The 12,297-nt window shown below is 41.5% G+C and overlaps 1 protein-coding gene and 1 long non-coding RNA gene across 3 annotated transcripts; one reads left to right on the top strand and one right to left on the bottom strand.

Annotated features, from left to right (window-relative positions):
- Window positions 1-765: 765 nt before the first annotated feature.
- On the bottom strand, window positions 766-5,889 carry LOC115145664 (zinc finger and SCAN domain-containing protein 12-like). The gene is made up of 3 exons (XM_065003939.1): window positions 5,423-5,889; window positions 4,866-4,996; window positions 766-4,692 (listed from the first exon to the last, which is right to left on the bottom strand). Exons 1-3 carry the CDS (start codon window positions 5,679-5,681, stop codon window positions 3,505-3,507), a joined length of 1,578 nt encoding a protein of 525 aa, XP_064860011.1. The 5' UTR covers window positions 5,682-5,889; the 3' UTR covers window positions 766-3,504.
- A 143-nt stretch (window positions 5,890-6,032) lies between these two features.
- On the top strand, window positions 6,033-9,221 carry LOC115145731 (uncharacterized). Of its 2 annotated transcripts, XR_003866037.2 has the most exons (3): window positions 6,033-6,118; window positions 6,428-6,805; window positions 8,044-9,221. It is a non-coding gene; the product is annotated as an uncharacterized LOC115145731 (long non-coding RNA). The 2 variants fall into 2 exon arrangements; XR_003866036.2 differs by having other exon boundaries at window positions 6,033-6,805.
- Window positions 9,222-12,297: the final 3,076 nt, after the last annotated feature.

Genomic DNA, 12,297 nt, shown 5'->3' on the forward strand with positions numbered 1-12,297 from the left:
GTGTACGTACTGGTCTCAATGTTTTTGTGACTTAACTGTAGAAAACAAAAATTGTGGCACATCTAACAGACCGAGTCAAGAGGGCTATTAAATGCAAAGTGAGACCAAATGTTGCTATGCTAACCAGGGAAATGTCACCAACGAAGTTACATGAGTGGGACGTTAGCTCAATGAAAGCAGTCAATGAGGTTACTAAAACAGCTCTAACCTTTGATTGTTAGAAACTATTCCTGTTCTGATTTCATATTTGAAAAGCAGAGGAAGATTTCCTACACTAACTTTGTCTCACTTCTTGGGAAAATGGTTAGAATTTTCATTTTTTTTTTGAGGGTACCAAAACAGCTGTATCGTTAGATATTTTTGCTCTGATTTCAGATTTGAATAGCAGAAAAGTAGAGGAAGAGTTCAAACACACACTTTGTGAAAGTGGTCAAAGTAGCAGATTTGTGTCAAATGTTATATTGTTGTTTACAGTGAATATAATAGAATGTTGGAAGTCAAGATGTCAAAATGGACCCTTTAGAATGTTGTGGAAATCCCAAGAAAGTGATTTCCAATGCCTCACAAAGAAGGGCACCTATTGGTAGGTTGGTACAAATGAAAAAAAGCAAACATTGAATATCCCTTTGAGCATGGTGATGTTATTAATTACACGTTGGATGATGTATCAATACACCTAGTCACTACAAAGAAACAGGCATCCTACCTAACTCAGTTGCCGGAGAGGAAGGAAACCGCTCAGGGATTTCACCATGAGGCCAATGATGACTTTAAAACAGTTACATTGTTTAATTGCTGTGATAGGAGAAAATTGAGGATGGATCAACAACATTGTAGTTACTCCACAATACTAACATAAATTACAGAGTGAAAAGGAAGCCTGTACAGAATAAAAATATTCAAAAACATGCATTCTGTTTGCAACAAGGCACTAACGTAATACTGCAAAACATGTGGCAAAGCAATTCACTTTTTGTTCTGAATACAAAGTGTTATGTTTGGGGCAAATCCAATACATCACTGAGTACCACTCTCCATATTTTCAATCATAGTGATGGCTGCATCATGTTGTGGGTATGCTTGTAATCTTTAGGGACTGGGGAGTTTTTCAGGATAAAAAAATAATTGGAATAGAGCTAACCACAGGCAAACTGGGGTTTCTTACCAAGAAGACATTGAATGTTCCTGAGTGGCCGAGTTACAGTTTTGACTAAAATCTACTTGAAAATCTAACCTGAAAACAGTTGTCTAGCAATGTTCAACAACCACTTTGAAAGAATTTTGAAAATAATAAATGGGCAAATGTTGCACAATCCAGGTGTGGAAAGCTCTTAGAGACTTACAGACTCACAGCTGTAATTACTGCCAAAAGGTGCTTCTACAAAGTATTGACTCAGGGGTGTGAACACTTACGTAAATGAGATATTTCTGTATTTCATTATCAATACATTTGCAAAGATGTCTAAAAACACGGTTTTGAATTCAGGCTGTAACACAACACATTATGGAATAAGTCAAAGGGTATGAATACTTTCACTGTATATTTCCCGGACTCTGACAAGGCTCGTTCTAATATTTCTTAATTTCTACATATATATATAAAATATATATTTGTTAACATTTATTTAACTAGGCAAGTCAGTTAAGAACAAATTCGTATTTACAATGATGGCCTACACCGGCCAAACCCAGACGACACTGGGCCAATTGTGCGCCACCCTATAGGACTCCAAATCGCGACCGGTTGTGATACAGCCTGGATTTGAACCAGGGTGTCTGTAGTGATGCCTTTAGCACTGAGATGCAGCACCTTAGACCGCTGCACCACTTGGGATTATGTGTGTATTGTTTTATGTTACCTGGTATTAATTACTGAACTGTTGGAGCTAGAAACACAAGCACTTGCCTGCACCTGCGATATCATCTGCAAATCTGTGTATGCGACCAGTGAACTTGATTAGATTTGATTAGATTTGTTAAAGCGCTGTCGGGTGAATGCAGAACAGGGTGAAAACCACACATACACAGATCTCAACTAAGAAACTGCATTAACTTGATAAACTGCATTCATTTCCTCATTAAAAGTGTCTTGGGAAAAAATGTTAGTTGGTGAATGGATGTATAAAATAGGCATTTGTGAACATCATATAGCCTACACCAGTGATCACCAACCAGTCAATCTTCAAGACCTACCGCCAAACATTTCTGTAGAAAAAACGACAATAAAGGTTGTGATAAAGGCTTGCGCTCCTTTTTAAATGTGATTTGTGTTGCGCTGTTGGCGGTAGGTGCTGTCACCGGTTAAGCAAATTCTTGCCATTTTGAACCATTTCATTTGTTTGAAAAGACAAACCTACCAGGCGGACCGAGTGAGTGCGCCTACTGCACTGGCCAATCAGATATCTCAAATCACTGTGCCTACAGAGCTTCCAAAGTAAAGTTTGATACTAGCCTACGTAAGACTTAATAACTTTTAAAACCATGACCACAGAGACTGTCAAAGAATTACAGTAAAGAGCTGCTGTTTTTATGAGTGAGTTCATGTCAAAAATAAAAATAATTCAGCACCATTGCAAAACATAAAATGCTCTTCTCTACTACTTAAACTCGCAATGCAGCGGCAATGAATGAGTAGCCAAGTGTATTGCTAGCCCTGCGGTTTTTTATTATTATTAGTCCATCGTCGTGTCTACTTTAAGAGGAATATTTCACTTTCGACTCGAGTTTCGCCATCAGGTGGAAGACGGTGTCCCCTCTCTCTGTTCAGTCTCACCAGAGGAAAAGTAGGAGAGAGCAGTGACTGTGAGAAGTGGACCCTCTGCTGTTCTCTCCCTCCCTCCACTGAGACTAATGCTGTGTTCGAAACAACTGGGAACTCTGAAAAAATTGAGATCCAACTGGAAAGAATTGCTTTGAATGGTCATGAATTCCAAGTCAGAAATTCTGGCATCTTTCTAGACCTCAGACTTTCCAACCTGAAGATCACTGACATCATGATTTGACCTAGTTTTTTCCCCGAGCTCCCATTTGTATTGAAAGCACCATGATAATAAGATGCAGGTACCATCAGTCCAGTAAAATAAAAAAGCAAATTATTTCAATTTATGCTAAGCAAGTTGCTACACCAACTGATCTATTTTGTAAACAAAGCTTGAATTTTGAAATATGGTCTGAGAAGAACAAATATTGGCAGGCCAGGCATATAGCCAGTATGCTGTGATAATGTATTAGTCATACTGCCCAAACCTCATTCCTACAAAACTGTTAAGTAATGTTTTAAAAAAAATCTGAGCGATAGATCAATGAAAGTGATCTTGAATAGGTTGGTGACCACTGGCCTACACAGTATTGTAGGATGCATTATTCTACCCAGGAATATTCAACACTGAAATCTGTGACTCTTGTTAATCCAAATGTTCTGCTGACAACAATGAAAGTTAATCTTTTAATGCAGGGTTTGATCTAAATGTCAGAAGCTATCGAGTCAAATGGTTACTTTCTATGTTATAGAGTGGAATGGTTTTTCTGCTGGTGTATCCTGAGGTAGCTCCTATCTGAAAATCTCTTCCCGCAGGGCGTACAGGCGAACAGCCTCGCTTCAGTGTGGATCTTCAAGTGCATCTTCAGATGGTGCTGGTGGGAGAACCTCTTCTCACACTGGGGGCAGCTGTAAGGTCTCTCTCCTGTGTGGACCCTCTGGTGCCTCTTCAGGTCACCAGCCTGGGCGAAACACATGTGACACTGGGTACAGCTGAATGGTTTCTCCCCTGTGTGGACCCTCTGGTGCCTCTTCAGGTTGCCAGCCTGGGCGAAGCGCATAGAACACTGGGTACAGCTAAAGGGTTTCACCCCCTGTTTTTTGCCAGATGTTGCTTCCCCTCCCAGAGCCTGTGCTCTAGCCCTGTCTTTTGAGTTCAATGCCTGATCCAAAAGGGCACAGCCGTGTGAATCGGAAGGCCCCATTGACGTGGACACTGGGTCGCGATCCCGGAACGGGTGGACGACATTTGGATTTGTCTCTAAGCTTTCCCTGTAATCTAAGAAATCTCTGCCTTGTGAGTGTCTGTCTCCTAGGTGACTATTTGCATTCCATGTGGGAGGAGCGTCACCCTCCACTTTCACAGTCACTTCGTCTACGACTATAACCTCTCCTTTCTTATCTAGGCACCCTTCAGAGTATGCACTACTACTGTACCGGTTCCAGTCCCCTCTAGACAGATCATTCTGTGTCTCTAAATCCAAGGATACGTTGCCAGGGTCCATCTCTGTAGCGTAAGTACAAGACAGGTCATCAATGCCTGTGTATAACACCTCACCATCTCCACGAGAATGAACCGTCCTCTGGACCTGGTGAAATATCGGTAAGTATTCTGAACCAGGAACAGGAGGACAGCCCAATGGCCCCAGCCCAAGTCTCTCTGGGTCTGATCCGTGGTCAGGTCCTGTGTGTAAGAGCCTGTGTGTTACAGTTAAAGTCTCAGTGTCCGTCTCTGACTTTAGGACAGCGTTTGGTGTTCCACAGACCTCAGTGACAATGCGTTGGTAACTGGACTGCGCTGGGGCGGTGTCCTCCGTGGCTACAGGGGGCATTCCAGTCGGTCCAGTCTGGATGTCTCTGCTTTGCTGTGGGTCCTCCTCTCTTTCAGTCTTCTCCTGCTTGACCCCAGGACCAGCAGCCTCTGCATCTGCAGACTGACACAAGAAGAGGTTGTTACCATTAAATTAGTAAAATTGGATAAATGTTATAGGGAAGAAAGCTCCCTTATGGCAGATAAATAAGGATGTACATGTAAGCAAGTGAATAGCCGGTCACATTTGATTCACAAAGTAACTGTAGTTTTTTTATGTAACACTATTACACGAACCTCTATCACGATAACCGGCTGGGTTGAGGTTCCACTCCCCTCATCAATAGTGATTGGTTGGTCATCTCTCCATGTATTGTGTCCCACTGGCTTCACAAAACTCCTGTGGCCTCCAGTGAGATGTCCTTCACCTGAGAGAGTGATTGGGGGAAAAGAGATGGTTAGGTTAGCTAATGTTAGCTAATGCTCAATGCTGTATTGTACTCTATTGACAGTTTTGAAACTGACTATAATTGGTACGGATAACATTTCTCATAAATTATTGATATACTATTTATTGAGAAATGTATTGTTTGATGCATCACAATGTTTTCATTGAGTTAATAATAGGACATGCAGTAAATCAATAATTTGATAAGAATATGGTTCAAATATCATATTGTGTCTTTGCTCAAGATAACTAAGTAATCAGGCGAATTATTGCATACTATCCAAAATATGACCAAGACCCAATTCTGAGGAACACATGTGCAGAGGTGAACGGTGCGACAGGCACTGAGCTATATATGAACCGCGACAGGCCGCACAAGCTTGGCCTTCTGCAACATGTACAGTACCTCTTGCCATTCCTCTGTGTCTGTCGACGAGCTTGACACTACTGGGACGACTGGCGAGGACGCGCTCCCGTGCCACCTTCAGTTCGAATAGCTGTAGTTTCCTTCGCAATGCCCTGTTTTCTTTCTGGCTTTGAGACATTTCCAAACGAAACACTGCATAATCGTCGTCTACGAGTTTACAGACCTCTGCCACGGCTGCATTCGCTAGCACCTCCATGATGGAGGCTATTTGAGTGTGAAAAACCATACTGTTAGCCATCGTTAGCTAACGTTATCCGCTAACTAGCTGGCTAGCGTTACCGCGACAATCGATAACATCTGTCAATCAAGTGCTGTAAGTATGTGATGTTGTGCAGTTAAATTGCTCATTTTGAGTTCCATGGTGTTAATAAACGTATAAATAACAACAACTCTAACGTGGAAATTGTTCTTGGTCGCTGTTCTTTTCCGGTTACACTTCTTCTTTGGGTTTTATGTCGAACTACACGCAAAAAGATGTATTGTCGCCACCAACTGTGCGGAATTAAATAAAATATCCCAAAGTACTAAATTAATGTGGATAAAAATACTGACTACCCAAAATCTCCCATCAACATGATCCTGTCTTCATCTGTTTAAATCAATAATCCATGTCTGATCCCTACACCGCCTCAGGAGCCTGGGAGGATAGCACGTCTTCCATCTGCAATAAACCTGGTAAATCTTCCGCTGTGAATTACTAAAGACCCAGATACTTTTCCTGCTGCAGCTACAATGAGTTCCTTTCTACTTGAGCTGTGCAGCTTCACAGCTGCAATGAAAGCAACAAAATCCACTTTCTTTACATACAGCAAGTCTGGTTCTCTTGGTTGACAAATAGACCTATTGACTATGAGCATTGATGCATCAACTACAGTACCATTTCTTCAACTTCACTTGCTCACTCAATTATTTTGATTGCCTCCGCATAGGAGCTCAGATGTACCGCCCTAACTTTTGCCACCTCAACCTCCTTCACCCTTACAGGGCACTCCACGAACTCTGGGCCATGATCCCAACCACAATTGCAACAAGGCCATTCTTCACTCCGATCTGTATACTCCACCCGTCTGCACACACTTGAAACATGGCCATATCCTATACAATTTTTACACTGTTTTGGTGATAAAAGCGCTTGCTGCTTAACTCATATACCTCAGCTTCACATGCGTAGGGAGGTGCTCATCATCAACAAACAATAGAACCGACTAACTTTCTTCCATTGTTCCTTCCGCCATGCAGGTCAAGCGACGGGCACCACACCTGGGATTCCTGTCACAAGGTTTTCCTCCCTAACTTCCATCGACACCCTGGAGAGACCTACTCCGGAGTTCAAAGCACGATACTTCGGGTGACTCGATTCTTGTGAGACCCACTGCCCTCTTCCTCTGTTCCTCAGACACAAAATGAATTATGCCCACCCCTGGTCACTCTGATTTAACTTTTATCAACATACGATTCACCCTCTTCGAGACCCCGAACGGATATCCCAGATAAACATCATCATCAAAAAATCTCATCCCAACAAGAAACAAATCCTTGTCGGATATATTATCATCCCCTTTAATTATTGACACTTTTTCATTTTTTTCATTCCATTCTTCGACACTACTGTTGTCCATTCCTCTCCTTCAACTCCACTCGAAGCACTTTTCATTTCAAACTCGGTATTCACTTCTGCCATCACCGACGGTTACCTCTGTTTACTTCTTCTTCTTCTATGATATAATGGCGGTCCGCAAACAAACATTAGCTCCACATTTCTAAATCCTCCTACTTAAGTAATTCTAAGAAAATGAAAAAGAGCCCTACTAACTTTAAATAGACCCCCCCCCCCCCCCCCCATCTTCCAAATCCCTTCCAAATCCTGTTAAGCCTCAATAACCCTATACATCGACCATAGACTTCAGACACAAACCATTCACATGCTTGGCAACCAGATGTAATGTACAATGGACTAGGTACAATCGGGCAAAAACCACCTCTTCCTTTCTAATCTGACTTTCTTCGGAGGGCATATCAATGCAGACCCTTGGTCTCATTGTCCCATCTCTTCTGCCACACATCAATCAAAATGGCTTTGATCTTACATTTGGCCTCACCTCTACCCAGTGGAACATTAATATCAATTACATCTTGTTTCAAATCTCTTTTGGCTATCTGGTCTACAATTTCATTCCCTTCCACGACCAAATGGGCTGAGACCCAGCAGAATCTCACTACTATACCTAGGTTCTCAATTCTCCATAATAATATTAATGCCTCCAATTGTACATCACTCCTATTCGATTTGCCAGATAAACTTTGATAAACTTTGATAAACTATTCAATACAGACAGGGAATCTGAGCATACTATAATTCTGACAGGTTGTACATCCTCCACAGTTCAACTGAGTATACGGAAAGTTCATCTGTTAGACTTCTACATATCTGCACATCAAATTCAGGAACGTAATTGCCTGCTCCTGTGCGCCTACTAGCTGGGTCCTTGGATCCATCTGTGAAAAGCCAGAAAAATGCATAAAAACTAATACCAATGTAATTGTCAACCAGTTTCCCTATATCACTGACTTCTGACCTATCTTTTCTTTTCTCTACCAAGGTTAGATCAACAACAGGATCTTGGAGTAACCACTGAGGAACATCCCCCTATCACCACAGAAGGGCCAACCTCCAATTCCCTCAGACCACTCATCAGCAAGCTTTCCAACTGTCCAACCAAAACCACTGCCTTGTCTACTAATATATTCCCAACAGTCATCTAGAACAGTAGCAGTGGGATGGTCAACCTCACAGCCTTTCAGCCTAACCCAATAAGCTAATTACCATTTTTTTACACTGAATATCCAAAAGCATCTCACCTACCTCCACTAGTAAGGCACATGCAGATGTTGATTTAAATGCACCAATACATATCCTTAAAGCTGTATACTGGATTCTGTCCAGCCTCTGAAGCCAAGTCTTCGCCGCTGTTCCATAAACTATACACCCGTAATCAATTGTCGTTCTGATCAGAGCTCTATAAATATCCATCAACGATTGTCTATCAGCACCACATTCATAACCAATGACCAAGCGCATAAGATTCACCACCTTCTTACACTTTTTTTCAACATTTGACATGGTATTTCCATGTATATCGCTCATTGAACCATAGACCCAAATATTTGTACTTAGAAACCCTCCCCATAGGCTGACCTTACAGAAACAACTGTATATTCTCAGCAACTTTCTTCTTAGAGAAGAACATACAGCAAGACTTTCGCCACTGACAATTTAAAACCCCAGTCAATTGACCATTTTTCAAAATCCACTATAGCTTGTTGAATAGATTGTCACATGAGAGATATTCCTTGTCCCCTTTCAAATAGCTCTATCATCAGCATATAGGTAAGCCCCAATAGCCCAACCTACATTCAAAAACACATTGTTAATCATAATATTAATATTGAACAAAATAGGACAGATCGCACTGCCTTGAGGAATACCATTGTCAACTCCACAGGCATCAGATAAAATTGATCCTATTTTAACTAAAAAAGAGCGATTAAATAAGAACACCAAAACTCAGTTGTATATTCTCCCACCAATACCAAGTCTATCCATCTTAATCACATTGTATTGTATGCCTTTTCAATGTCAAAAAAGACAGTAGCCATTACTTCATGACCAGAGTTTTTTTCAACTTCATTGTTCACCTTTACTAATGCATCCAAAGTAGATCTACCTTTATGGAATCCACTTTGCCATTGACTCAATAAAAATCTATGTTCCAGGAAATCTGACAATCATCTTTTCCATCAGTTCACACAATTTAGAGATCAGTGCTATTGGTCTGTAACTATCAGCACATGAAGCGTCCACTCATCCACTTCACTCACTGGCACATGCCTTCAGAAAGTATTCAGACCCCTTGACTTTTTCCACATTTTGTTACATTACAGCCTTATTCTAAAATTGATTAAATAAAACAAACCCTCACCAATCTACACAGAATACCCCATAAGGACAAATTGAAAACATGTTTTAGACATTTTTGCAAATGTATTACAAATAAAAAACAGAAATACATTATTTACATAAGTATTGCGATGAGACTTGAAATTGAACTCTGGTGCATCCTGTTTCCATTGATCACTCTTGAGATGTTTCTACAATTTGATTGGAGTCCACCTCTGGTAAATTCAATTGATTGGACATGATTTGGAAAGGCACACACCTGTCTATATAAGGTCCCACATTGAAAGTGCATGTCAGAGCAAAAACCAAGCCACGAGGTTAAAGGAATTGTCCGTAGAGTTCCAAGACAGGATTGTGTCGAGGAACAGATCTGGGGAAGGGTACCAAAATATTACTGCAGCATTGAAGATCCCCATTCTTAAATGGAAGAAGTTTGGAACCACCAAGGCTCTTCCTAGAGCTGGGCGGAGAAGGGCCTTGATCAGGGAGGTGATCAAGAACCAGATGGTTACTCAGAGCTCTAGAGTTCCTCTGTGGAGATGGGAGAAACTTCCAGAAAGACACCATCTCTGCAGCACTCCACCAATCAGGCCTTTATGGTAGAGTGGCCAGACAGAAGCCACTCCTCAGTCAAAGGCACATGACAGCCCGCTTGGAGTTTGCCAAAAGGCACCTCAGACCATGAGAAACAAGATTCTTTGGTCTGATGAAACCAAGATTGAACTCTTTGGCCTGAATGCCAAGTGTCTGGAGGAAACCTGGCACCATCCCTACGGTGAAGCATGGTGGTGGCAGCATCATACTGTGGGGATGTTGTTCAGCAGCAGGGGTTGGGAGAGGCAAAGATGAACAGAGCAAAGTACAGAGAGATCCTTGATGAAAACCTGCTCCAGAGTGCTCAGGACCTCAGACTGGGGCGAAGGTTCACCTTCCAACAGCACAACGACCCTAAGCACACAGCCAAGACAACGCAGGAGTGGCTTCGGGACAAGTCTGAATGTCCTTGAGTGGCCCGTACTTGAACCCGATCGAATATCTCTGGAGAGACCTGAAAATAGCTGTGCAGCAACACTCCCCATCCAACATGACAGATATTGAGAGGATCTGCAGAGAGGAACGGGAGAAACTCCCCAAATACAGGTGTACCAAGCTTGTAGCGTCATACCCAAGAAGACTAAATGCTGTAATCGCTGCCATGCTTCAACAAAGTACTGAGTAAAGGGTCTGAATGCTTATGTAAATGAAACATTTCTAAAAACCTGTTTTTGCTTTGTCATTATGGAGTATTGTGTGTAGATTGAGGGGGGTGATTTAATCAATTTTAGAACAAGGCTGTAACGTAAGAAAATGTGGAAAAAGTCAAGTGGTCTGAGTACTTTCCGAAGGCACTGTATACATTTGTAGCACTCAAAATCAGAGGTCACAGAGGCAGAACATACAGTGGGGCAAAAAAGTATTTAGTCAGCCACCAATTGTGCAAGTTCTCCCACTTAAAAAGATGAGAGGCCTGTAATTTCCATCATAGGTACACTTCAACTATGATAGACAAAAAAAAAAATTACATCCAGAAAATCACATTGTAGGATTTTTAATGAATTTATTTGCAAATTATGGTGGAAAATAAGTTTATCTCAATACTTTGTTATATACCCTTTGTTGGCAATGACAGAGGTCAAACGTTTTCTGTAAGTCTTCACAACGTTTTCACACACTGTTGCTGGTATTTTGGCCCATTCCTCCATGCAGATCTCCTCTAGAGCAGTGATGTTTTGGGGCTGTTGCTGGGCAACACTGACTTTCAACTCCCTCCAAAGATTTTCTATGGGGTTGAGATCTGGAGACTGGCTAGGCCACTCCAGGACCTTGAAATGCTTCTTACGAAGCCACTCCTTCGTTGCCCGGGCGGTGCAACAACTCTCCAACAGACTTTAAGCAATGATCACCAAACTTTTACCAGTCTGCTTTATGAAAGCCCCATCTTCTGAATGGTACTCTACCTGGAATAGTAACATCACAGTTCATGGTACACCAAATCAGGAACAAATCATGGTACACCAAATCAGGAAATGATCACTTCCAACACTAGAATCATTCATTACATTACATTCATACTTAGATGCAATAGAGTTAGAAGCCATTGTGAGGTCCAAGCAGGATGTAACCCCTCTAACAACATCAACTCTTGTGCCACATCCATCGTTAAGACATACTGATGCTCGTTTCCATCACATCTTCCACAATAGTACCATCAGCATCTGTTCTTCCTCATAAACTAGTTATGTGCATTAAAGTCACAGCACTATCTCTCTAGAGCCCAATTCTACTGATATTTCATCAAACTACAGGTATTTGATGACAAGTGTTGTAATTTAAAAAAAATGTTTAATAGTACTACCTGCACTGTATATTTTCACCATCACACATTCATATTCAGATGGGACAGGTGTATTACGATATACAAGACCTTCCCTTATGAACGTAGCACAGCCACCACACTGTCCAGTTGATCTATCAGAACTGATTGATCAATAACCAGGAATAATAAAAACAAGACGTGGTCTAAGCCACATTTCTTGAACACATATCACATCAGATTTGATCTCTAAATCAATGACATATTCCTTAAAATGCTGACCGTTAGCAATAAGGCTTCTGGAATTCCACTAAAGGATGACAATAACTCTATCATCACACTGAGACATTACATCATTAGTATTATTGGGAATCAACATATCAACAATCATGGCGACATTAACATCTGTTACTCCTAAAAACCGTTGCTGCTTCCCACAGTGATCTTCAACCTGGCAGTTCTTCCTTCCACAAACGCCGCCAGGTTGATCACCTTTCCAATGACGGCTATGAAGTCAATCTGATAAAACTATCAAAGTGTCCT

The sequence above is a fragment of the Oncorhynchus nerka genome, linkage group LG18, assembly GCF_034236695.1.
Source record: "Oncorhynchus nerka isolate Pitt River linkage group LG18, Oner_Uvic_2.0, whole genome shotgun sequence".
In the NCBI taxonomy this organism is placed as follows: domain Eukaryota; kingdom Metazoa; phylum Chordata; class Actinopteri; order Salmoniformes; family Salmonidae; genus Oncorhynchus; species Oncorhynchus nerka.